Genomic DNA, 25,155 nt, shown 5'->3' with positions numbered 1-25,155 from the left:
CTTTTATACTGAAGTTTAGTTGATATACAATATTGCATAAGTTACAGATATTTAATATTCACAATTTTTAAAGATAACACTCCATTTATAGTTATTATGAAATATAGGTTATATTCCCTGTGTTGTACAATATATCCTATAGCTGATTTTATCCAAATTGTTTGACTCTCAAGTCTTACCCCAGACCAGTTAAATTAGATTTTCTAAAAGCAAGACCAAGGCATGGATAGTTCTAAATGCTCACCAAATTATTCTAATGTGCTGCCAGATTTGCAAACTATAGGTCACACTATGCCCAAGAAATTCATAAATTCAGTGTATTCTGAAAGGACAAAAAGGAAGAAAGTCAAACCAATTACTCTGCATTTGGTACCACTTTATAAATGATTGATTTTTTTTAACTTTTAATAAGTTTGCTTAGCTACTATGTGAACACAGCCTATTATGTCTCCACCTGCCCACAAGTGTATTGTATTGCAAATCAAGAAAAGGAACATGTTGCTATCTCAATTAATTAAAAGAAGAGTCTAGATTTGTTTTTCAACTTTTCTTTCTTTTGCCAACCTTCTTCTCCAACCTGACAAGTCTGAATACTAAATCTCAGACCCTGAATGTTTAAACAACTGCACCTTTGGATCGTGTGTGCATGCTCAATCTCTCAGTCATGTCCATGTCTTTGCAATTCCATGGACTGTTGCCTGCGAGGTTCCTCTGTCCATGGAATCATTCAGGTATTACTGATCCTTTTCTCCATGAACTCCATTCTCAGTTTATATCTCAACCATCCCCTTATCACTGCAACCCAAATGCATTTTCCCTTCCCTGAATTCCTATGTTGCTCAGGACCTCTATCATGTGCTCTCATTTTATGGATTTTTAAAAATATTTTATTTATTTATCTGTGCCAGTTAGTTGTGGCACAAGGGACTTTCAATCTTCATTGGCGCATGTGGGATCTTTAGTTGTGGCATGTGAACTCTTATTTGTGGCATGTGGGATCTAGTTCTCTAGGCCCCTGCATTGAGAACAGAGTCTTAGCCACTGGACCATCAGGGAAGTCCTTCACTTTATGGTTTTGTCTTGTTGGTTCAAGTTAGTGGAATACAATTGACTGATTCCTACATACAAGCTCAAGTATGAGCAATCTATTCCAAAATCATATATATGAATAAGAAAGAAAAAACAAAAACCATAGTGTCAGGGGAGTGTAATCTCTTCGGTCTGTCTTGTCACAACAAAAATTTGAAGCGACGGACATTAAAGCCCTTGGTGCGTCACAGCTCCCAAACAGTCCATGTTATAGTTCTCGGCTCTCAGACAGACCATGTTATAGCTCTCGGACATATCAGTTTTATTTAGAAAAAATAGGAACATACATCCTTGAGGCGTGAAGGCATGTCGACCCAAAAGATGTGAAGAGGAGCGAGAGAGAGAGAATGAGCATGCGCTTGGGAGAGAGAGAGAGAGACCCCTGGCCCTTTGACTTCCCTTTTTATATGTCTCTTTTTATATTGGGCTAGCCAGGAATGCTCTTTGTTCTACCTGAGGTCCTCACTCCAGTCCTCAGACCTTCCTTTGTTCTGTTTTCCCAGGCCTTCCCCTTCCTTGTCTTTTAGCCACCGCCATTCTGGACTCCTTTTTCCTATTCAAACGTATGGTAGTCCTTGTTCTTCCATCTTACAGATGAGAAACCTGAGTCTCAAAGAGGCAAGGTTGACAGGCTAATAAGCTTTGACACTAATATACTTTTCCCAAGGCTCTCTGACCCAATGTCCAGAGGAGGTTTGATTTGCTTTTCTTTGAATGTTATGTATATTCTAATATATTATGGAACTATGGAATTATAGTTCTGGGGGCAGATTCAGAATATGAACACACTAAAATATAATGAAAGAGGAGTCATCCTTAAAATCAATGTCCACTCTAATCTTTGGAGTGAGCCCAGTGATTTTTTTTTTTATTATACACTTACTTGGTTTCTTTTGGCAGAAAATTACTGAAGCTTGAGCAGGAAGCGAGGTGGTCTTATTATGCTTCTTTCTTTAAAATTCCTTTTTAATATGCACGTAATACCTGAAAACCTTTCTTGTGGAAAAAAAACAAAACAAAACAGAACAGAACATTATAGATGTGGATAAACTTTCTTGTCCAACACACTTTTCCTGTACCCCACCAAATCTACATGCCTTCCTTCCCTCAGCAGTCATCATTTTATCTGTGCACACTTTTTAAGACATTTTAATTTATAATACTTATGTAGGTGGAGAAGGAAATGGCAACTGGCTTCAGTTTTCTTGCCTGTAGAATCCCATGGACAGAGGAGCCTGGCAGGCTACAACCCATGAGGTTGCAAACAACTGGACACTACTGAGCACACATATACACATGCACATATAAATATATAGATATATATGATATATTATGAAAATTTTTGATGATTGCAAGTGCTGAAGTGCTGATCATTACATTGGGAGGACATATGACTCTTGAGAATTAAGAGTATGTTTAAAATCAGAGGAAGGAGATCTAATTCAGCGGCTGACAGAACTAAGATTCAAAATTATATCTCAGCCTTGTGGAATAATACCCTAAAGCTAGAAAGAATAAAAATTTAGCTAGCATAAATATTAAAGCCCTGCACAAAGTATGAGTAACAAATGGAGAATTCTGATTTGATGTTGGTTTATATGTAAAAACTTAGTGTTTTGATGATCACAGACTCAAAATTTAATAAAAATTCTAATGCTATGAAAATTCCATAGTTCTTATCTCTAAAATAAGATTTCTTTAAAAAAATATCAGAAATTAATCCAGAATATCTAATTTTAGAAGGAAAATACAGTAAACTAGTAATGTTTAAATGTGGGACTCATTTTGTGATTTATGTTTTTCTTCTTTTTCATAAAAAAATGCCAAGTAGAGGAAATTCTTTTTCTTCCCTCAGTACAAATGCCCTAATTTTTACCACAGTACAAAATATCCACTAGGATTTCAAGGTCCTATGATAAGACACTGCAATAGTATTCCTCCCCAATATTGTGTCTTGAATAAAGGTCTCGCCCTGTGGAATTAAGTCTCACTCAATGTAAAGCTAATTATCTATTATGATTACATATTTTAGTGAAGAGTATTCATACTCCATATTCTTTGCTGGAATGGAACTGGAGGCAGGGGACTCAGGGACATTATCTGCATGAGACACGCACGTCCTAAATCTTGACCGCTGCTTGATTTTTACTTTGACATGTCACAAAAAGATTCTCCAAACAAGAAAATTTAGATGCTCTTATGTCACTGATTATCTGAAAAACTTGACCTATGTTTGTGGTTGTCTTCTTGTGATTTTAGATATGTAAGTACTGACATAGGTTCTGAGAGAGAAATTGATGTTCCTTTCCAAAGGAAGACAAATACTCTCTTCATTTATCATAAATTTGACTGATCCAAATACATCGGTGCCCATGAGTCTTGACCTCTTTGTATTTATTTTAAATTAATATCACTTCATGCATAATCATACTATTTCAAAAAATGAAACCTTGAGTGATAAGGAAGAAGCTGTGTCAATGGAGCAAATGTATTGATGTGTTTTTAAGAACTCCAAATCATGGCTTTATTTTAATTTATCTAGGTCTGCCCTAATGTCCACTGTAGCATATAAGAAGGAGAGTCAAGGTCTTAACTTTATTACTGACTTTTTTCAGCAGCATCAGACCAATAATATGTGTTTATCTACTCGCCTGTGCTGCTCCAGATAGAGTAAGTAGCTCATTGTAATTCTCCCCTCCAGGTTTCCTTCCCTGAGGACATATCTATATCTCGGATCTGTCTAATTAATCAGGATGTGAAGAATAGAAAATTGTGAAACAGTCCCTATGCTCATCGTGGCTAGGCTTTAAAAAGCTCAATAAAGTTTCTGTCTACATTTTCTTGTTTATACTGTGGAGTAAAATGGATCAAACAGGCAAAGATTTGTGGCAACAGAGATGGTGCCTTTGCGCAATAAAACACATACTGTGTATCAAACAAATATTGTACCACTTCTATGAAGCTGACATTGGAATGACATTGTAATCCTGGCCATCTGTCTTCCTCCTCTAGATGTCGATGAATGTGCGGTGGTGAATGGAGGCTGCCAGCAGCGCTGTATTAACACTCTGGGCACCTTCCACTGTGAATGTGATACAGGATACAGACTCCATGCTGATGAACGCACCTGCATAAGTGAGTAAATATTAGAACCAGCTTGAAGTCGTTTTCAATGAAAATCGACCTGCTCTTGTAGGGGCAGGAAGAAAAGGTTTTTCTATTGTAAAAATACCTATAGAAGCTGACAGTGTTCAAGTACAATTCTCTCTCTTAGAATAAAAAGAAAAGATATCTTGCTATTAAAAGACTAAAAAGATGGGGAAGGAAATAGAGAAATTAACATTCACAAGCAAAATTTGAATTTCCAAACATCTGGCTGTTTCCATAGGGCATCTTTTCTGCCACATGTAGTAAAGTATGAATTTGTTAGTTGTTGCTTTTATACCAGTTCAGCACAGACTCTCGATGAAGAGAGGAGGCTATAACAGTCACTAGCTGCAATGTCCACTCATTTCAAACCAGATTCAGAATTGGACTTGTGGTTATAATAGCAAAAATTGTAACAGATTATGTACCAGGGAGCTTATGGTTGCTCAAGAATAGTTAAAACTACACACATTAAATCTGAGGCTACTATATACTTATCATGTATCAGAATGTTCTTAGATATCAGTTTGGGGTGGTAGAATTATTATTTTAAGTCTTGGTATGTTTCTCACTCAAATTGATAAATTTTCTAAAATGACTTTGTACACAGAAAAAAAATAGAATAACTTTTAAAACACCATGCTTCCTGTATGATTTATAAATTATTTTTAACTGAAGTGTTTTTTCATTGAATGATGATCCTCAGATGGCATCAAGCACATTTTTATTTCATCTCCAGGTCCCTTTAAAAAATATCTATTACATTGAAAGAGTAGCATGTTATACAACAGCATTTAATTGCTGGTTTAATTGGTATAGGGCTTGTTAGCTTGCCCATTTACTCAAAATTATCAGCATTTTATGAATATTATATAATTATGAAGTTTCAAAGAGAAAACAGCCAGTTTTGTTTAACTTCATAGTATATACTCTTTTTTGTAACATATTTTGTAGGAAATGAGAGAAAGCCAGAGGAAACAGGTAAAAGTATCCTAGTCATAGATCTGATTTTGATATGAGAGAATAGAGGTTTGGGGAGCAAAAAAGGACTTTTCCAAAGTTGAGTGATCATGTAGGTAGAAGCCATATCATAGAAGCCAGGGAACTCAGTATCATGATAAATGTGTCTACAGCAAGGACCCTAGTGGGACAGCAGCTCATGTATGTTTATTTAGTCCCTGAACTACCTTCTTTTTTGCAACTTGACTGCTTGTTGCGGTAGGAATCCCTTTTCCATCTTATCTCCAGCCCCAACCTGTAAGGACATCAGCTGTTGCATTCTTACACTGCCGCTCTAACTTCTCTCAGGCACAAAATGTTTCGGAACAGGATTGCCAATACATGCAGATGTGGCATTTATAGGTAAAGGTTGACTTGCTGAATTTTTGTGTCTGCTATAAAAATACTTTGCAAAGTAATGCATTATGTAAATCTATGATATCTGATTTTTGCACTAAGGCAAAATAAACACTCTAGTATCCCAACTAAAGTACCTTTTCAGGTGTAATTAATTTTCTAAACTCTAGCAGTTATTATCTATTTCTTAGTAAAATCATTAAGCTGTTTCCTTGTTCCTCACCTTCATTGCTCTGAAAGTTTTCAATTTTTGTTTCAGTTAAATCAGGTCAAAAGTAGACTTGGATAAGAATATTATGGTTTATCTTTTCTGTTTCTATTCCTTAAAAGTAAATTTCTATTGTACATATACATGGATACTATGGTAAGAGGGTAGTCCTCATCTCTGGAGGAGGGCGTGGCAACCCACTCCAGTATTCTTGCCTGGAAAATCCCATGGGCAGAGGCGCTGGTAGGCTACAGTCCCTGGGGTCGCACAGAGTTGGACGTGATGGAAGTGACAGAGCAATAGCAATAGAGTATCTGTAGCTCCACAGACTGATCCTTTTTTGTGCAGAATTTCAACACAGTGTACAAATTAAAAACTAAGTTAATGAGAAATATGGATTTCATGATTGCATCATTTTAAAGCTTTTCACCCATTGGGTATCATTCTACAGAAGGACTGGATTGAGAGCCCAGAAAGTGACCTTTATGAAAATTTTCATGCCTCTCTCCTATGAGTATATTGAAATTTTGGTTTCAAAGAATGGTCCTAAAATCTCAGTTGACACAACTATAGCAGTCTTTTTAAAATGAACTCAAGAAGAATTTAAGCACTTTGTAGTTAAATACTCATAACATGAGTCGGAGGATAAGAGCTGTTTGTTTGCTTATTTGTTTTGAAAGAAAGAATGCTCTATAGAGAGCTGAGTCTTACATTGGTTCCTATTTTGAGTAATATTGTAGGAAGGATCAGATATTTTAAAACACAAGAAAATCAAATTAGCTCACATCCCCTTTGGGATTTTTTTACCTGGCAGAAAACTGAGAATGGTAGCTGATGCTTACCAGGATGTTGTAGTAGACAGAAATTCATCATGACCTGCGGCAGAGTCACAGAGGAGAAGGTGAGGTTATGGAATCTTATGATTCCACTACTTAGAGTACCGGAAATTAGGTGTTTTCATTTCTCCTCTCCTCCCTACCTTCTTTCTCTTCCTTTACCCGTTCTGCCCATCAGTCAGAGGCTTGGTTAGTGTGAGCTTTTGAGCCTCTGGTGTTTTTTGCACTTTGTCTTAATCACAGCTACAGCAAATTTCTTGTACTCCAAACCCTTGCAGAGTTTAAGATGACTTCATTTCAAGAAAGCATGCTGTCTCTAAGGGCTGTGCACTTGTGGTGACATATGGCCAGCAGTTACTGGTCAGCCTCTGCCAGATAAAGTTATACAAAGTGGTGTTAAGAGAGGGGGTCCAAAAAAAAAAAAAGAGAGGGGGTCCATAATATCCAGCTACAGTGTACAGGCCACTTGTCCCCCCATGTAGTACTGCCCGGACTACTGATAAAATATGATCCCAATAAAACTGGAATCTTGGCCTCAGTGACCCTCAGTTTGAGTACCTGCATTTGTTTGCAAATTTTTGCAGTGCATGTCATTTTTCTGGTGGTAAGGGCTTATTATTTTCATCAGATTTTTAAAGACATCTATAATACTTCAGAATATTTCCCGTATACTTTTGCCTTAAGATGGTGCTTCTTTAAAAGGTGTATATGTAGGAGGATTCCATGATACTGTTGTATAATGATATAACATTGACAGTCACACAACTCTGTCAATGTGAGGCAAAGCTTGTCAATGACCGCTTCTCCTTATAACTTCCTTTATAATGGAATTCTGACCCAGAAGTCTAGGTCCGTGACCTTGGACAGCACAGTTACACCTGGTTGATGAAGGGTCCAGACCCAGCATGGGAAAGCAGTCAAAATAAAATTTTGGCTTTGCTATCAGTATTTGCAATCAGATTTGCTTTGCTATCAGTATTCTCCATTAACACAGATATTACCAAATAATTCATATACTTTTAAATTTCCCTTTACTTGGAAACCAACAGCTTAAAAAATAGAAACTAGATTTAGCAACCACCTGAAAAACAGAAATATTCATATTTGTCCACTATTGACTCTCAACTATGGACTAGAAACAGTGGCAGAGTGGACTCCAGTTGTCGTCTGTCCTTTAGCAAGTCACTTAATCGCTCTTCATCCTGTATTCCTCATGTGGTAAATGTAGAAATTGGACAAAATGACAAAGTTACTGCCTCTCTAAAGTATTTTAATATTATGGAGCTCCCAAAATTACTAACTTATTACAAATCATCTGTTAACCTGTATTTGTTAAATTCCATTGGATTCTGTGGAATAATTATTTTATAGATATTTTATTTGTTTTATAAATATAAATATATTATATTTATATTTAAAATATAAATATATTATATTTATATTTAAAGTATAAATATTTTATTTAAAAAGTATTTAAAGAACTTAGACTTTAGGAAGTCCTACATACAAACAGTGTGTGAGAATTTTATATCCAGTTTAATAAAAATATAAAATGAGAATTTTATATCCAGTTTAACTTAAATGTTCTTAATAAAAACAATAATTATATTCTGGTCTTTTTTTGAAAATATTATTTTTTACATCATAGAATCATATTTTGGAGGAATTCAAGGACTAATCCAGCCTAGTCTACTTTAGAGATAAAAGGTCAGAGATCCAAAGAAATGAAGTAAATTTTACTCTGAAAATAAAGGCAATTAACTTTCAGGAAAATCTGGCTAACTTCACTTGTTATTAAATGCTTTAAAATAATTTCTGATAAATATTTTAAAAGACTAAGAAAAAATATAAAAGTGCTATGAAATGAAATTCTTATATTCTGTTTTAGTGGAGCTCAGGGTTAAAATAATGTATTTTCATGACAGCTATTGATGAAAGAAATCCACCTTATATTATCACCCTGTAAGTACAAATTTATCACTTTTCTCTTATATTTCTATGATATGCTGCAGTAAACCTGACTACGCTCAGTTCTGCAAGTAAGTTATGCCCTTTTCTGCTTCCACACCTTACCTTACTCAACTTAGACTCTGGCCCCCAAGTCTCCGCCTATCAGAACTCTACTTACCAAGTTCCATGTTCAGTGTCAATTGGCCTGTTAAGCCTTCTCAGGTGACCCCAGCCAAAAGCATTCCTTCTTTTCCTTCTAATACCATATAATTTAGTGTTGCCTTAATGACACATTATACCATATAGTTTTATATGTGTGCAGTTGGGCTTTAGACCAAATGAAAGACACTAATGACCTTCTAATTATCAGCTTTCACAGGAGTCTTTTCCATGCCTGTTTCAATGGCCTCTGACACTGTTAACCACTCATTTTTCTAAATCTTCCTCTTGACTTCTTGACAGCACAATTTTCACCTTTGACTGCTGCTTCTCTGTACTTACGTTCTTGTTACCTCGTTCTGACTTTTGATTATCTTCTTTCATCAGTATGGACTGAACTATGTCCCTCAAATATATGTTTTAAAGCCTCAAGTTTCAGCATGATGGTGTTTGGAGGTAGAGCCTTTGGGAAGTAATTAGGTTAAGATGAGCTCATGCACGTGGAAGATCTCATGATGGGATTGGTGCTTGAGTAAGAAGAGACACCAGAGAGATTGGGCTCCCCACCGTACCAGGATCTGACTGAATGGCAGCCATCTGAAGCCAGGAAGCGAGCACTTACCAGAAACCAAACCGTTCTAGAACCTTGACCTTGAACTTTCCAGCCTCCAAAACTGTGAGAAAATTAATTAGGCCACCCAGGCTGGGGTATTTGTTACAGAAGCCCAAGCAGACTAATGTACTTCTCTTTTCTCCTTTATTCCCCCTTCTCTAGTCTATCTCCGTTTAATTCTACCTTTAGACAAAAGTCGATACCTATAAAATATCTGGCAAGTATTAGTTAAATGTTAGCTATTATCAAGCTGCTGCTGCTAAGTCACCTCAGTCGTGTCTGACTCTGTGCGACCCCATAGACGGCAGCCCACCAGGCTCTTCAGTCCCTGGGATTCTCCAGGCAAGAATACTGGAGTGGGTTGCGTTTCAAACTTCTCCAGGCTATTATCATAATAGAATGTAAAAAAAAACATAAGGACTTTACTCAGATGGATTTGCTTGTTGGGGAAAAAATTCAAACTTGCAGTATTTCTAGCTTTTGGACCCTGGACAAAAAATACATTATATTTGATAGCTTTGCAGATTTTCTCATTGTTGACAGGCAGACTTTAGTAGATATGACTAAAAATATGTAAGGATAATGTAGACTAAACTCCTTTTATTGCCAGTGGATATTTTTTAGCAGTCAGGGGCTAGGTACCAAAATAATTTAATTACCCAAATTTTCTGTATTTAGCTGTGTAATTTGCATTTAAAGTAACTTGTAAAATTTTGGCTATAATTTGGTGTACCTCACAAAGTCTTTGTCTTTCTATTTTTTGTAACAACCTTGTTAAAAATGCTCAGCTCAAATCTCCATTCATAATCATGTCCTTCTTCTGCTATATTTGTTGAAATTAGCCTTCTCCGAGGGGTGAAATAATTAAATGATTGGAAGTTTTAATGCTTGCATAGTTCTCTTACCTCTCTTTCATGCCTTCAGCACATGGGTTTATTAACATGTGTACTCACACATAAGCAAATGGAATCATTGGTGTCTGCATAAAGAAACCTCAGATAAACAACATTTTAATTATTTTAGTCTTTAATACAAAATTTCTTTATTTCCACTTGCTGGAAATGGTCAGGAACTGTTTTTGTTCAATGGTTCCTTTTTATTCTCACAAAATGAGCTGGGGGTGAAGAAGAAGTAAGGTTACCTGGAGGCTGTAAACCAAAGGTATTTCTGTGTGTTGAAATGTGAAACATAGTAGAATCAGAGGTCATATTTTAATTCTAAATAAACAGAAATTAGGTGTCACGAAGATGGTAGATATACAGCCTGGAAGCTTGATTAAACAGATATTCTTAGTAAAATTTTGAGCTTGAATAAATTTTCTTTCATTGGATTTTTATGTTTCACATTTTAAGATAATACTAACTTTAGTATTCTTGCCTAGAGAATCCTGTGGACAGAGGGGCCTGGTGGGCTACTGTCCATAGGGTTGCACAGAGTCGGACACGACTGAAGCAACTTAGCATGCATGCATGCGTTTGGAGAAGGAAATGGCAACCCACTCCAGTATTCTTGCCTGGAGATACCCACGGACAGAAGAGCGTGGTGGGCTGCTGTCTATGGGGTCTCAGAGTCGGGCACGACTGAAGCGACTTAGCAGCAGCAGCAGCAACCACCTTAGAAAAGGATTGAAAACACAATTAGATGTGGTGGTCTTCACATAATAGATTCTTTTGGTTTTGATCTCAGTGTTCTGATCCATGATGTCTAGGTTGTATTTGATAAAAGGAATGGAAGATTCTTTCTAGGGAATGCAGAGATTTCCCTCAAATTGGAGATGAAAGAAGTTAAAGACTTTCATTGAAACTACCTTTCAATTAATTGCATTATTTATGAAGACAAATTAGAAACAGAATTCATTTCGTATGACAGCTGATGTCTTGAACAGGGCTATGTCAGGTTAAAAAAAATTGTTTAGTTTGTCAGGTGGATGGCATTTCTCAGTCATTATCAAATTCATCGCCCTTGCAATATTAATCACTTTTGTGTGCTAGGTGATAAATTTAATTCTCCAAAGTTGAATTTAGGGAACACGTCTCTTCTGTCCTCCTTGTACCCATCTGTGGCCTTAAAAAAAAATCATGAACTTTCCAAGTGTTTATCCATTTTGTTGATGATTAACCCAATTCAAAACCTTTTCCCAAATTCAGTGGATTTTAGGAATGCATTTAGAAATCTTTCCTTTTCTACAGTTTTTCTATAGTCTTCAGACTTGGGAAGGTAAGCCTGGCAGTTTTAGGTAGAGACAGACTGAGGTCTGAATTCTACTGCATCATATAACAGTTGCATGATCTGTGGGCTATACTCCATATTATCAAAAAGAGTCAGACATGACTGAGGCAGCTTAGCACGATCTTGGCCTGGTTTTTTAACCTCTCATCTCTAGAGTCCATATCATCTTTATCTCTTTCCTCATCTATCTATGTCTATACCTAATAAGACCAGTATAATAACTCACAAAAATCAACATTATACATTGTACAAGGGCATAAACCTTATAAAGAGGGATGTATTAAATACGCTAGGATGGGGAATGGGGGAGACTAATAGTGTATTCTGGGGTTAAAAATGAAGCAAGAGTGGCCCTTCCAAGGAATGGGGAGTGATAAGAATTTTCCTTGAACTGGGCAGTATGATAAAATCTACCTTCTGTATCCAAAATTAAAACAAGACAATGTGATAAAATGTTAGCACAGTGGTTTTCATGCTTTCCGGTTGCCTTTTCTTTTCTTCTTTCTCTCTATTTGGAAAGTATATTCACAGATCTTCCTTCTTAAGCATCTATAGGAATTTTTTATAGTTATATTTGTAAAATATTTTTAACAGTAAGATTTTCATAACATATATTGTGTCAAATAAAACAACAAACCCTACTTTTAAGCACTAGTTTTGTTTTCTTATGTTCCCTAAATAATTTCATAGTGCATTACAGGATACCCCTTGTATGGGATGAATGAAATTATGAAAAGATTAAAATAGCACCTGGCACATAGTCAAAGTTCAGTAAATGATGGCTTGAATCAGCAGTTTATAATCATTATTTATCTATTTTTATTATTTTCCCACAATCAGAGCACCCATTCAAAACACAAAGATGCTAAAAATGGGAGATTCTGTATTGTGCGCAACTAAAAGTACAGCAACTTCTCTCTAAATTGTTTATGGAAATAGAGAACAGAATTTAGGATTTTGAGAAAAATAATGCTAATCTGAAAACAACATTTCGTGGGGGGAAAGATATCAGTGTTTCAGGATAGCAATAGTAACTTGGCCACCTAGTTATCCCATATAAGACATGTGTGACTTTGGACTTTCACTTAACTGTTCAGTTATTCCACTTCTCCACATGTAGGGATTGGTGAAAAATTACAGCACAGGTAAAATCCTTAGTGCAGTGCCTGACACAGAGCAAATAATCAGTAAAAAGTCTATCATGATATTGATATTAGTTCTATACTTGCAGTTGGCTGTGTGAAAGTCACTCAGTCATGTTCGACTTTTTGCAATCCTGTGGACGATACAGCCCATGGAACTATCCAGGCCAGATGCTAGAGTGGGTAGTTGTTCCCTTCTCCAGTGGATCTTTCTGACCCAGGGATCAAACTCAGATCTCCCACATTGCAGGTGGATTCTCCACCAGGTAAGCCGCCAGACTAAATAAAATTATGAAGAGTCAGACACTACAGTTATCATTATAAGCTTACTTTGGTGATCAGATGGCTTCCTTTGGGCACCTTGGTTGCTAGCCTTTTAGCAAACATACATTGATTCTTTTTTCTTTTCTTTACTGGAATATGATTGCTTTACAATGTCGTATTAGTGTCTGCTATACAATGAAGTAAGTCAACCTATGTGCATGCATACATCCTCTGCCTCTTGACCACACTTCCACCCCAGCCCCATTCCTTCAACAACTCCCTGCTTCACTTTTCTTTCTTTCTTTTTTGCATTTTGGAGTTTTAAAGCAATATTCAAAACTATATTTTCATTGTATGGTAAAATATTCTCATTTATCACTGGGTTGAAGATTTATATCTCCCTGTTTCCAAAAGCACTGGAGGCAGTAGCTTTAGGCAGCTTATGCATTTTCACAGGGTCCAAAGTGCAAAATGATATGAAACAGAAAATAGGACTGCCTCCATCAAAAAGAAGCGGAAGGATTAAGTGCTTGCAAATACCAGATATGAGCGTAACAGTTAAATCCAAATCTAGTAACCTAGTACAGCGTTCTAGTGACTGACAAGAGCCACATGGTTTGCATTTTTAACAACAATAATCATAGAGGCATTTTTTTTTAAAATTCAGTAATTTCAAAATCTCTTAAGGTATGCATTCCTTTCATTTTGCAGAGAAAACAGAAATTTCCAGCTAAGAGCCCACCCAACTTTTCCTCCCATCTAGAACTTTCGGTATTATTAGTAACTCTCAACACTTTCTGCTTTGCTCTTCAACTGAGAAAGAAAGCACTCTGATGTTATTTCAAGCTAACCCCATCCTGCCCCACCTTAGAACCTTGCTCAAAATTTTGGAGGTGGATGGGAGGAAAAGACTACTGTTGTTCAGTCACTAAGTTGTGTCCAACTCTTTGTGACCCCATGAATAGCAGCATGCCAGCTTCCCTCTCCTTCACTGTCTCTTGGAGTTTGCTCAAACTTGTCTATTGAGTCAGTGATGCCATCCCATCATCTCATCCTCTGTTGCCTCCTTCTCTTCCTACCCTCAATCTCTTCCATCATCAGTGTTTTTTCCAATGAGTCAGCTCTTCACATCAGGTGGCTAAAATATTGGAGCTTCATTTTTACTATCAGTCCCTCCAATGACCATTCAGGGTTGATTTCCTTTAGGATTGACTGGTTTGACCTCCTTGCTGTCTAAGGGTCAGAGTCTTCTCCAGCACCACAGTTTGAGAGCATCAGTTCTTGGGTACTCAGTCTTCTTTATATGAAAGAGCTTATGGGGTCATCACAGAAGTGGAAGGGAGCTGGGAGAGAGTTGTGTCTTGTAATCCACAGAGGAGAGAATGTCAGGAAAGAAGGAGAGGTTGTTACATTCAAGGTTTAAGTAAAACAACTGAAAAGTGTTCCTTGAAACTCTCAATGGACAATGTATGGATAACCCTGGCAAAACTAGCTTTAGAGGGAAGTTTTATTTTAAGATAGAGAGAAAGATGTTGATGATAGAAGAGAAAGAAGGGCATATTAAGATCAAGGTTCTTTATCCTAAAACAAATCTCCTCCCTAAAATTGCTTTTGCCAGGCTTGTTTATACATTGTCCACTGATAATTTCAAGAAATACTTTTCAAGCATTCTGTGTAACATCCTGAAAGTGATGACTGCTCCTTCCTTTCTTCCTGACTTTCTCTCCTCCTTGTACTGTAGGAAACAGCTTTCTCTTGGTTCTCTTCCATCTTTGTAATGACTCCCTAATCTTTCTCATACAGTCTTTCCCCTCTGTTGAACTCCAACATTTTTTTAGATATTCAGAATTCTGGTTTTGGCCATTTCTTTACTCCCTCCTCTGTGATCATATCCACTGGCAAAACTTTACCAACTCTAATTAGCTATATATGGATGAGGTCCACATCAATATTACTAAATCAGATCACTCTCCTTGTCCTCTGAACCCAGAGATCCAGCTACTGCTTGAAGCCCTTATTGAGGATCTGAGGCTCTCATTGAGGGAGTCTCAAGCATTGGAAACTTAGTGGGCCTAAGTTTCCCAAATTTCTTCTTCTCTGAGTACTAAGGACAGGTCAGGTCACCCTTTTTCCAGGGCAGTCTAGTGTATCTGAAGTTACTCATGACCCCTCCTCTCTCTTCCTCCTCACATCAAGCTCTCCAGTAAAACCAATGGGTAGTTTCTCCTCAACACCCCCCAAAGAGCTGGCTTCACTGTGACTACTTTCATTCATGTCCTCATTATTTCTTACAGAAAGGTTTACTATAATTGCTTCTTTCCTGATGTCATTCTTCATAACTGACCCCTTCAATCAATTATCTAAACTAATGCCAGAGATATCTTTTGAAACTATAACTTAAAAATTATTTTACCATCCTTAAAACCTTTGTTTCTCTATAGCTTTTAGAATTAACCCAAAATTTTTACTATGGTTTACAGCGTGCTCCAGGATCTGACTCTTTGTTACTTCTGTCTTACTTGCCATATTGTGACTCTGCATTTCACACTCCAGGCTCAAACACCCTCAAAATTTGTAGTATGTAAAGCGTGCCAGAAGTTTCCACATTCCTACATCTTGGTCTTAGTGTTCCATCTGTCAGACACTCCCTGTTTCTGCCCGTACTTTTTGCCGGGTTTGAGTGCAAGTCAACACATTCCCCTTTCTCATTTATTTTGTCTCTAACTCTCCTCACCTAACTTCTGTCTTTCCAGGCAAAGGTTAGAATCACCTTCTCTGAGACTTTCCAGATCTGTTCTCATACTTAGAATCCACATTTGTCACCTGCTTTATAAGACTTATAGATGCTTTCAATGGTGGGACACAATATAAAGACACTCAGACAAGAAGAACCTTTATTATTTACAGCTCCAAATAGAAACTCCCTGGTGGTGCAGATGGTAAAGCGTCTGCCTGCACTGCGGGAGTCCTGGGTTCAATCCCTGGGTTAGGATGATCCCCTGGAGAAGGAAATGGCAACTCACTCCAGTACTGTTGCCTGGAAAATTCCATGGATGGAAGTGTCTGGTAGGCTATAGTCAATGGGATTGCAAAGTGTCATACACGACTGAGCAACTTCACTTCATCATCATCTCCTGCATTGCTGGCAAATTCTTTACCATCTGAGCCACCAGGAAAGCTCTATATGTGGCAAGTGGGGCAGGTGGTCAGGCTAAACTCACAGTCTTCCTGGGGTTTAGGTGTTTTGAATAACTCCACTAACCCCCAGGAAGTCTGTGAGTCTAGGGACCTCTAGCAGTTGACTGTGTGTATATCTTAACTCTGGAATGTTTGATAAGGGAAGTAGTTGGGGTGGGGGCTTAGTCTGTGAAGGGGAAGAGGGTTTTGAGCCATGACTTCAAAACAGCATTTGTGAAATATTACATCATACACCACATACAGTCAAGGATAACTCTCTAATAGAGCCTCTCACAGTGGATTATAAAGGCTTATTGTCTCTCTCTCCCACTAGCATGTGACTGAAGGGTTAATTGCAGAGACTTTTTAGCCTGTTCCTAATGTAGCTTTCTCTACCCCATTTCATAACATGGTTCTTACTTTGCTGCAGTAGTTATTTTTTGTACCTTTCCCTTTCCTTTTAAACCATAGCTTTGGTGGTTCTATTATAGGTATGTTTAGACCATACACAGCCACAAATTATCTGTGAGAGTAAATTGAATATAAATGGAATAAAGCTAACTAAATCCAAGCCTAGATTTATCACCAGGCTTCTTGTAAAAGCATCATGGACAGAATTTTAAATCCCAGATTTAGCAAAGATATGAACCTGCCATTCAGTGGGATGGTCTGCCTATTGGTTCTCTGAAATCCCAGGTCTTGCTGTCAATGTCAGAGCATGTGAGAAGATCAAAGACTGGCCTTCACACAAGAGTGGGCAGAGTACCTAGGGCTTTGTAGACCTCGACCTTGATGCAGAGCAGCCAGTTCATAAAGACAGCATATGTGTATGATTATACATGGGAGTCAAGGGCATAGCTCTGATAAGAATCTAGGGTGTCATTTCCAATCATTTCCTTTTCATAGGGCAAGGAATAAGACATAAAACCTAAGGGAAAGGGCTGGGGCACTATTTGGAAGTCACACTGTGTATGGAATCTTCAGGAAATACATACATATTCTGAGAATTTGAGTTCTGAAGGCAAGTGGAGGTGTGCCTATAGGCTTAGGCACAGCGTATGGTTCAAGTTTGAGCCAAAGAAGGAGATAGGCAGGAAAGGAATTGAACTGTGACACAGAAAACTTTTCAGCGATCATCTCTTTAGTACTCATAAGACAAGAATATAACCATTGACCTAACTAACAATCAAGATCACATGACTTCTGCCCCTGTGGGCTTGCTGGTTGAGTGGATTGAGGCTACTGGGACGTGGGGCATCCTCAGGGAAAGGCAAGTCTCAAGCTTAGTCCTCTGGGTTGACATTCATCCAGAGGCTGAGCAAGCCTAGTCTTTCTTCAGACACATTAATTCATTGAGACATCAAATTATAGAATCTAAGTAATTACAATTTGGGGGTAATTTTGGCTGTGTCCATTAGTAATACTAATGACCATGATTTTTAAAATTTTATCTCTAAACCTCACAACAACCTTAAGAGGTAGATATTATTACTCTCATTTTAAAGACAATGAAACCCAGATTCACAGAGGTTAATACAGTCTTGGAATCACAGGCTTCGGTTTACAGCCCTATGGAGGACTGATCTGAAATCAGTAAGCACCATGAAGAAGTAGGCTGCAGTATGCTTTATACTTTTTGAAGGGGAAAAGAAGTTGAGTACATCTGCCATGTAACCTTTGCTAAGCTTCTCTCTTCTGGGCTATGTGATATGGTAATTTAGTCCTATTTCATCCCAAGTTTGGGAATTTAAGAAGATTCTCTGTGTTCCCTCTTGAAAATAAAAATTGGCTCCTTCTGTAGACTCCCACACTGGTTGGTCTGGGCTGTGGTGGGCTGGCCTTCTGTCTGGGCAAGAACACAAGTCAAACTCTTAAGCGTTCAGAACAGAATTTCAACCTTGCCTCCCCAGGGCCTGGTGTCTAAATAGTATGGCTCTCACTTCAACTGAAAATGTAGAGATTCTGCTCTACAGGCCCGTGTTAGAGGATTTTGACTGTGAACTGAATGGGAGCCAAGATTCATCCAAATCTCCCTTAAGACATCTGATATACAGAGTGCATAGTGGGAAGATCATAAGCCTTGGCACCAAACAGCTCTAAGTTAGAATCCCAGCTTTGCACCTAACAAGCTGTGTGAACGTGGGCCTGTTTTTACATGATAACAATGGCTAATATTCATAGAGTGTGTGTTATCTTTTGGGTCACAGTGTTATGTTTATATTCACTGTTTCATTTACGCTTTGTAAAACACTGTGGGCTGGGTACTCTTGTTATTACTCTTTTAGCAATGTAAAGAATGAGGTTTAGAATGTTTAAGCAACTTGAGGAAGGACACTTAGCTTGTAAGGGGTAGATATGGGATATGCCTTTTAGACAGAGCTGATCAATTGAATCCAGTTCTGAAAACAAACATCTGTTCAAAAGGAAGGTGTTTGGATGATTGGACTTATTGTTAAAGCATTTTAAGGAAAGAAAAGACACCAATTAAAACTTAAAGGGTTCATAATGTAATTCTATGTGGAAAATGGGTTAGCCATATATAAATCAAGGAGAACAAGTCAAGCTTATTGCCTTATGGCTGGTGAGCGATCCTGGCCCTTTGGACTGTCACAGCTAAGAAACTCAGAAGCTACAGGATTTTTACCTATGTATATTGAGCCATATGAATTTTTAAAAGAAATCTATCAAGACAAAAAATTATTCTGATGACTCTTTTTTAAAGACTTTTTAAAGCTTTTATTTTTCCACTTTTATTTTATGTTGGAGTTTTTATTTGATGGGTTTCCTTGGTGGCTTATACAGTGAAGAATCTGCCTATAGTGCAGGAGACCTGGGTTCAATCCCTGGGCCGGGAAGATCCCCTGGAGGAGGAAATGGCAACCCACTCCAGTATTCTTGCCTGGGAAATCCCATGGACAGAGGATCCTGGTAGGCTACAGTCCATGAAGTTGTGAGAGTCAGACACAACTAAGCAGCTAATACACACACACACACACACACACACACACACACACATAGTTGATTTACAATGTTGTGTTAATTTCAGATGTACAGCAAAGGGATTTAGTCATACATATACATATATCAATTCTTTCTCAGATTCTTTTCCCTAATAATATAGGTTAACACAGGGTATTAGCTATATGAATTATATTTGACAAAAAAAGTCATATAAGCCATATACAAATTTGTAGTTCGATTTTTCAGAGTTTTAAAATTAGTTTTATCAAAATCAGTTTAACCATTTGTATATTCATTCTAAGAACATAAAATTTGCATCAAATTCTAAAGTTTTGATGTATTATTTAATAACAAACCTAATGATCTTATAACAAAGTAAAAAGAAAGGGATTCCAAGGTTTGTTATTGTCTGACATTGTTTAAATTTTGATTTGAAGGTTTTGTATTGTATGGTTTCACATGTACTAGAAGTCTTTACTATGTTGATCCCTACCAATGAAATTCACAGATTATGAACCAATAGCAATAAGAGTGCTTTTGCCTGTTACTTTGCCATAATCTCAGTGCTCACATTCATTTATTTGAGAAGTGAATATAGTATATGGCTAAAACTTTTAGTAATTGCAGTAGAATGGTTGGATTGATTTTTCTGCCTCTAATATTTTCTCTGTCGTATGTTGGGAAAATATTTACAATTTCAATTTTCTCCTGGATTCAAGGGAAAAGGATGCAAATTTTATTACTTTATCAAACTGACTAATTAGTCCTCTTTGTCTAGAGGGAATGCTCTGATTCCTACAACTCCCCTTTTTAAAATTTCTTAAGTTTGAAAACAGTTTAGCTTCAACCTGGCCTTATTTCCAAAAGAAAATAATTTAACAATATTATGTATTTCTCAATAAAACTTTTATGAGACCGGGTTGTATAAGAACTACATTATTTCATAGCAAACGAAGCAATAGACAAAGGATTAATCTCAAAAATATACAAGCAACTCCTCCAGCTCAACTCCAGAAAAATAAATGACCCAATCAAAAAATGGGCCAAAGAACTCAACAGACATTTCTCCAAGGAAGACATACAGATGGCTAACAAACACATGAAAAGATGCTCAACATCACTCATTATCAGAGAAATGCAAATCAAAACCACAATGAGGTACCATTATACGCCAGTCAGGATGGCTGCTATCCAAAAGTCTACAAGCAATAAATGCTGGAGAGGGTGTGGAGAAAAGGGAACCCTCTTACACTGTTGGTGGGAATGCAAATTAGTACAGCCACTATGGAAAACAGTGTGGAGATTTCTTAAAAAGCTGGAAATAGAACTGCCGTATGACCCAGCAATCCCACTTCTGGGCATACACACCAAGGAAACCAGATCTGAAAGAGACACATGCACCCCAATGTTCATCGCAGCACTGTTTATAATAGCCAGGACATGGAAGCAACCCAGATGCCCATCAGCAGACGAATGGATGAGGAAGCTGTGGTACATATACACCATGGAATATTACTCAGCCATTAAAAAGAATTCATTTGAATCAGTTCTATTGAGATGGATGAAACTGGAGCCCATTATACAGAGCGAAGTAAGCCAGAAAGATAAAGACCATTACAGTATACTAACACATATATATGGACTTTAGAAAGATGGTAACGATAACCCTATATGCAAAACAGAAAAAGAGACTCAGATGTATGGAACAGACTTGTGGACTCTGGGAGAAGGAGAGGGTGGGATGTTTCAGGAGAACAGCATTGAAACATGTATATTATCTAGGGTGAAACGGATAACCAGCTCAGGTTGGGTGCATGAGACAAGTGCTCGGGCCTGGTGCACTGGGAAGACCCAGAGGGATCGGGTGGAGAGGGAGGTGGGAGGGGGGACTGGGATGGGGAGTACATGTAAATCCATGGCTAATTCATATCAATGTATAACAAAAACTACTTCATCTCTTAGTATTTCCATGAGGCTAGTGATAGTTTTACTAAGTGCCATATCACAAAAGTATCAGAACAATGGATTAAAACCAGAAAGAAAAAATTGTGTATTAGTCCTTGAAGCCGCACTCTGAGTGTCAAAATAGACTGTCTCGGTTTTTCAAACAGTTGATTAAACACAGTACAAGGAATTTAAATTTGTATGGAATCATCGAAATAGAAAATATAAGATGTGGAAGAATAGGCTTCCTTCATTCCAATGACTGGCATATTTGCTAACCCCTCTCTTTGTAGAAAGCATAAATTAATAAGTGCTGAATCTCAAATTCAGTAGGATACATCCTACCTTGGAAGCAAGAATTATGAGAACAAGAATAATTGATCTTCCACGTGACCCATTAAAACAGGTCTCATTTAATGCAATACTGTTTAAAACTGTCTCTTTCAAGTAGGCTAACCTGAATGTAGGCCCCCTTTTTTGCACTTTACAGCAACACTGAACAATTCCCTCAGCCATCCCGATCAGAGGACCTTGAACTGAGAGCACATGTTTAATGATGCCTGGACTAGCTATTGATTAAACACTGACAATGTTCAGAGGAATTGAGAATCAAAAAGCCTCCCCATGGCCAACTCTGCCATGCTCACTTCTTAATAGATGGCAAAGGAGGATTCTAAATGAGATCTGCTGCCCTGCACATCCTCAGAACTCCACAGGCAGTGGGATTAATTTCTGCTTCGCAGTCCTTTGGAACTACCATGTCTAAAATGTCCAAAATGAATACAGATATCCATCCTTTTATATTTCCTTATTCCTCCTTTTTAGGAAAAAATTTTCTCTTATGAATTTAATGCATAGAGCAATACTGCTTTAAATGTGGAATGATGAAAGTTCACCATTAATTAAAACATAAAGAATTGGACAAATCCTGTGACTATAATTTAAGTTGGACAACTCCATAAATCAAGCAAGCAAACAAACAGAGAGGTTAAAAGAAAATAAAGAATAAGAGTAAGTAAAAAGGAGAAAAATGATTTGAAGCCAGAACTAATAGTCACACTGCCATTGCTCTGTTTAATTGGTTAGTATCCAGAGGCTTAGATTATTTTTAGGATATTCTTTTGTCTGGGTAGGAGATTGTGACCCAGAACTGTGAAGTGAGGCTGTTTCTACACTTTAAAAAATGTGATTTTCAATGATGGAACCACCCAACTGTTTTACCTTCAACAAACATTGATGGAACCCCTAAAGGGTGTCAGGCACATGGCTTGATGCATCCCTTTTAAAGTTATTTAATCCCCCCAATGATGCTGTGAAATACACATTATAATCATTTTAAAGATGTGAAAACTGAAGCTTGGAGGAATTAAATAAATCTCCTATTATCAAGCAATCAGTAAATAGGCAAGACTTAAGTCACACTGCTAGAAACGGTTAGAACAAGGGTTTAAATACAGATATTTTGAATAATATTCTGTTGAGCTCAGTACCATATAATACCATCTTTAGTTGAATAATATACATTTAATGAAAGATTCTGTGGGAACCTCAGATTTTTTTTTATTGTTTTATTTTTCTTTTCTGACTTCCTAAGGATTACATACCTTGGGTCGGAGAAGGCAATGGCACCCCACTCCGGTATTCTTGCCTGGAAAATCCCATGGGTGGAGGAGCCTGGTGGGCTGCAGTCCATGGGGTCTCTAGGAGTCAGATACGACTGAGCGATTTCACTTTCACTTTTCACTTTCATGCACTGGAGAAGGAAATGTCAACTCACTCCAGTGTTCTTGCCTGGAGAGTCCCAGGGACGGGGGAGCCTGGTGGGCTGCCGTCTATGGGGTCGCACAGAGTCGGACACGACTGAGGCGACTTAGCGGCAGCAGCAGCAGCACATACCTTGGGTAAAAAATCTTGGGAAGTAAAAAAATATAAATAGGGAGAGAATAAAGGGAATCAGAAACCCTCTCACTCGGAAACAGTTCTTGTTATTTGGACTTCTTGCATTTCAGTTTTTTCTCTTCTTTATTGAGACCATGTCACCTTTTGCTATCTACTCCTATAAGAGCACACATGCACACACATACACACATGCAACCTTAATGTATAATAAGCTGAAACTATTTGTAAATGACTTTAAGGCAAATACCTTTTGATATTTACATAAATATACATATCATGGAATTTTTTTCTTTTCTAAGAAATACTGACATTACTGTATATTTGCATATATTATCTGGATATTTTAAATTATTACTGTTTTCTAGGCAAGATTTAAAGCAGGAGGATTAAGGTAAAAGAAGTTAAAAGATATTTTTAAAAATTCTTGAAATCTCTTGTCAAAATGTTTTCAAAATTTTAATATGATTTCTTGATCCATTACCACTATGATAGTTCCTGTCTTATTCTTACTAGCATCACATTTTATTGTCCCTTTTAGTGTTCACTAATTTGATAAGTAAATCATGTGTATTTTTTACTTCCTTCATTTAGTTCAGATTCTAAAAGTATATGTGTAATTTGTGTCTTTTATCAATTTTTTTATAGTACTTTTTCTAATTTTAATTTTTTGTGAATTTTGTCATATATATATATGTATGTATGTATATATATAGTGCTTTATAGAGCAAATATAATCATTGTCTGTTATACTTGTTACAAATATGTTTTCATAATTTTTCTGAGTATAAAAGCAATATATGTGTATCACAACTTAGAATATGTATGTATAAGAAAAAAATGGAAAACAGTAAAAAGTCAGTATCATTATTCAGAATTTACCATTGTCAACATTTTTGTTATACTGCTGGAAATTTGGGTATTGAGTCCTAGAAAGCTAATTGGAATAGACTAGAAACAAATCTAATGGAGATTCCATGTACTTCAGCACTGTTGCTGTCTATCTATCTACCTATAATCTATCATCCCTATTGATCATCTATCTACTTCTCTAGTATCAATCAATTATCTAGGTAGTCTTAAGAGCTTTTGAACTAGTACTGCCTGTCCTCCTTTCTCAGCAGGTGAGATTCTGTCTTAATAAGTGTAACATGAGGGAAAGCCAGAACTCCGAGGGAATGATTCATCAGAGGGTTCCAGCTCTCTGCATTCCCTAATTCTAACAATACCATGCTTCATCGGCAGTGACATATCTGCTACATGACTGTGAGAACCTTCTCAGGGCCTCAGAGCTAGTGCAGAAGAAATTCTTTGCAAAGGATATGCTAAACACTGAAGTTTTCTAGCCGGTATAACCAAGCAACTGTTCAGAGAAAAACTTCTGACCTTTCATATGGTTTTATTCAGGAAGGGTCTGTGACCACATTAATTCAATATATATTTAAAGTTTGGGACATTAGTGGATAATCATCTCCATGATATTATGCAAAAATGCACAATTTTAAGAGCCTAAAAGCATTGATCTTAAAGAGGAAATTTTGAAGAGAACAATTAGACAAGCATAATCATCAATCTTCAAAAGAGACTATCAAGATGGTACAGAATTCCCAATTTTGGACTATAGATTTGGAAACCAATTTCTTAAGAGAGCCGTGTAAGCCTTGAGGAGACAGTTGTCCTCAGTTTGCTAAATTCAACCTTTTTCTACAACGCAGAAAAATGACAAAGTGGAAGATGCTTGAATGTGAGTTAACATACACTTCTTTTTCTTTCCCAACAGAAATGCAATCATACTTTATACAACTTTCAGCAACTCTTTTAAAATTTAATATGTACCCTCTTCCATATTATTATATATCTGATAAAATCTTTTTAATGACTGATACTCCTTTTTCTGTTAAATAATTTCTTTAATGATTTAGCTGTTTGTAGACTTTTTTTGTGTTTTCTCTCTCTGCTGCTGTAGTGAACACAGTAACTGCTAAGCACATTTATGCCAAATCTTTGAATGTCTCCAGAATTATTTCCTTAGTATGAATCAAGATACCAAAAATGATGACCTCAGAAATGATGTTTATTGTTGAATTGTCCTCCAGAAAATAAGTTAATTTTCTATCAGTCATATTTTAGGAAAACCTGACCTTTTTCATCATGCCAAATAAGACTTATACGATATATTTTATT

At 37.0% G+C, this 25,155-nt stretch overlaps 1 protein-coding gene across 1 annotated transcript in view; it reads left to right on the top strand.

Annotated features, from left to right (window-relative positions):
- Window positions 1-25,155, top strand: part of LOC110151119 (EGF-like and EMI domain-containing protein 1) — a 525,391-nt gene that overhangs the window by 465,982 nt on the left and 34,254 nt on the right. Inside the window, exon 6 of the mRNA XM_070466463.1 lies at window positions 4,102-4,224. Within this exon, the coding sequence (XP_070322564.1) occupies window positions 4,102-4,224 (123 nt within the window). The remainder of the gene's footprint in view (window positions 1-4,101; window positions 4,225-25,155) is intronic.

This window comes from Odocoileus virginianus, chromosome 4, assembly GCF_023699985.2.
Source record: "Odocoileus virginianus isolate 20LAN1187 ecotype Illinois chromosome 4, Ovbor_1.2, whole genome shotgun sequence".
NCBI lineage: Eukaryota > Metazoa > Chordata > Mammalia > Artiodactyla > Cervidae > Odocoileus > Odocoileus virginianus.
Note: the sequence above shows the minus strand (reverse complement) of the source record. Positions and strands in the feature narration are given on the sequence as shown.